This window comes from Frankliniella occidentalis, unplaced genomic scaffold (assembly GCF_000697945.3).
Source record: "Frankliniella occidentalis isolate FOCC.00 unplaced genomic scaffold, Focc_3.1 Scaffold19, whole genome shotgun sequence".
Taxonomy (NCBI): Eukaryota; Metazoa; Arthropoda; class Insecta; order Thysanoptera; family Thripidae; genus Frankliniella; species Frankliniella occidentalis.
The window spans coordinates 2,215,987-2,218,938 of NW_026267149.1; the positions used below are offsets into that span (position 1 = coordinate 2,215,987).

Sequence of the window (2,952 nt, forward strand, 5' to 3'; positions counted from 1 at the left end):
GGGGGGGGGGTACGGGACAGGACGCGTACAGCATCATAGTGCGTCGTGGTCTACGTTTCGCACGGGTCGTGGTCGTAGGCCATCTTGCAAAAGCGGAGGTGACCGTTTCGTTGGAGCGCGGCGCCCCCACATCCGGCCGTCGACGTGTTGGAGTGTCCTCCCTATTTCTCCCTGTGAGGTACCATCAGGGCCCCGGGCAGTGCACCCGATCCATGCCGATAGGAGCCCCACTTTGGTACCCGTCCGCCTCGGCTGGTACCCATCCGTGCACACTAGCGCGGGTCAGGGGCCGCTTTGAGGACGATATGTTATTTATACCACATGTATGGACTCTCTGTTGCAGGAAACGTGCTGGTTCACGGTTCTCCGAGGTACAGTCAGCCCCAGCAGCAGCAGCAGTCCCAGCAACAGCCACAGCAGCAGCACGCCTTCAACCACGACGTGACCATGGACGAAGACGCCCAGCAGCAACAGCAGTCCTCAGCCCAGCAGCAACAACAGCCCTCGGCGCAGCAGCAACAGCCGCAACAGCAGCAGCACGAGGACGAGGTGACCGACTCGGACTTCGAGAAGTACCTCAAGTATTCGGCCCAGCTCCACAACCACCAGCAGCAGCATCAGGCGACACACATGCCTCCTATGGACTCTAACCACAACTACCACCACCACCACTCCCAGCTCGACCAGCAGCAGCTGTACTACCACCACCACCTGCAGCAGCAGCAGCAGCAGCAGCAGCAACAGCAACAACATCTTGGGCTGCAGCACGGAATCATGTCGCACACGGACGGCTACGGGGTCTACATCAAGACGGAGCCCGGCGGGGGCCCACTGCACCACCTCTCCAGTCCTTACGACCACCAGCAGCAGCAACAGCAGCCGCAACAACAACATCAACAGCAGCAACAGCAGCAGCAACAACAGCAGCAGCAACAACAGCAGCAGCAGCAACAGCAGCAGCAGCACTGCCCAGTCTTGTACGACCAGTCTCTGGCGCCTCAGCAGCAGCACCCCATTCAGGGGCAAAAGCCTGACGAGGAATTCAGCGTCATCCTGGCGGACGTGCGGAAGACGTGCTATAGCAGCTGATAAAGTGATCTCGTGTATATTAAGATGAAGAATTATTACTATTGTTATTATTTTTATTATTCCGTCATAACTACTACTGCTTTTATTTAAAACCTCTTGAACTGCGATATTTATTTTAAAACGATCCCGCTGCCTTTCCCTTCCCAGTCCAGTGTACATAATTGTGATACATATCCGGTGTTTGGACGGCCTGAAGTGCGCCGCCCCCTACCTCTTAGTTGGCCACACCGCGAAGTGTGCAAGCCCGGCCGCGTACCAAAAAGTCGCTTGCGTTGCCAAGCAAGCTCAACTCTTGGTTTGGCCTATGTCTGGCAAAGGGATCCCTCTAGAGTTTTTCCATTTTGAAGACTGATTTCCCTCTCGTTTCTCTAGTGCTGCCTTGAAGTTGAGGTCATGGGGTTATGCGTCGAACCTAGTCGCCTGGTTTCAGGTGCTGGACTGCTCAATGTAAAAAGCAAAACAAAAAACAACAAAAACGTTAACGTCACGTTTTTATATGTGTTGGGAATGTTTAGGCTTTTGTGATCATGTATATGTGATTTTTTGAACAATGCGACACATTTTTTTTCAAGTGATAATGATCAAAGTATTGACCCTGATGTCTTCCATACTCAATTCATCATTTCATGCGTATGTCTTTGTACATATTATGACATCCAACATACATGTAAATAGATTACTACCCAAGAGTTTGCGGTGTGCCCGATTTCATGTTCCAAAAACCAAGGAATTAAATGTGTTTCAAATGTTGTATATTTTGTTAGTAATTTGTCTACTGTTGTTGTAAATTGCATTGAAAAGGTAATTTAAATATTTTCTGCAGAGTATATTTAAAGATTGTTAAAATTCTAAAATCCAATTAATGTACATATATTTTATGAATGAACATAGATTTATAATGAGTTAAGTATATACCACGCGTTGAACGTCGCACCAGACCAGCACGATACCGGTTTTAATTGATATTACGAAAATGTATATTTTTTCTTGTGCTACAAATTTTTATTGTTATTGACCTTACTAGACCGCACTGTGGCTCAGGCGCAAATTGTATATGATCTCGCCTGTCTAATTTGACTATCAAAGACTTGAGGTCACAGCCAACCCGGCTGGACCGCTTTTTGTTATCAGTAGAAATGTGCAGTTATGATGTACAAAGTCGTGTTGATAATGTTGCAATGAGCCTGCGCCTGACGGCTCGACAATCCTAATAAAGGACGACAGCATAAGAGACTTCTTGCTACTGTCTTTTAACACCCAATAAGTTCCAAAACACTCGATCTCTCGGCTTTACTCTAAAAGCGCTGGAGCGAGCACGCGGTTTGCACTGTACGCCGTGTGTTGCGATACGCACTCGGCCAATTGCATCACGACAAAACGCCTCCGCGAAAACAGTAATCTCTCGGGGAGGCCGGCGGGAGAAGAAAATAGAAGGAGGAAGGGGGGGGGGTACAGTTAGGTTGTATGTATGAGCGGAGCGCGTGACACTGGACAGAGCGAAGATTAAAAAAGCAATCGACGGGACAGAATGGCCGTCGTCGCAATGGGGGCGCCCCGATTGTCCGAAGCTCGTTTGTCCGAACCTAATTTATCTATTTTAGTAAATAAAATGAGTAAAGTAGTTAATTACATTATGTTATTACATTTAGTGGCAATTGTTGAAATAAGAGCTAAATCAGGTACAGACACCATCAGGAGGGCAAACGAAGTGCCTAACTGCAGTTCCGGGCCTGGAAAAGGGTAAATGAAATAACTTACGCTATTTCACTAACATAAGTAAATAATCTTATTTTTGAACAAGTTCGCGCCACGCCGTGGATCGGCTGTAGTGTGCCACGGCTCTCGGATCTGCGATGGGTGGGT

General features: G+C 48.2%; 1 protein-coding gene across 4 annotated transcripts in view; it reads left to right on the forward strand.

Annotated features, from left to right (window-relative positions):
- The window catches only part of LOC113214225 (putative uncharacterized protein DDB_G0271606), a 100,410-nt gene extending 98,088 nt beyond the window's left edge, over positions 1-2,322 (forward strand). For all 4 annotated transcript variants that reach the window (XM_052264461.1, XM_052264460.1, XM_052264459.1 and 1 more), the window contains one exon: positions 344-2,322. In XM_052264461.1, coding sequence (XP_052120421.1) covers positions 344-1,089 — 746 coding nt within the window. In that variant the 3' untranslated portion in view covers positions 1,090-2,322. The remainder of the gene's footprint in view (positions 1-343) is intronic.
- Positions 2,323-2,952: the final 630 nt, after the last annotated feature.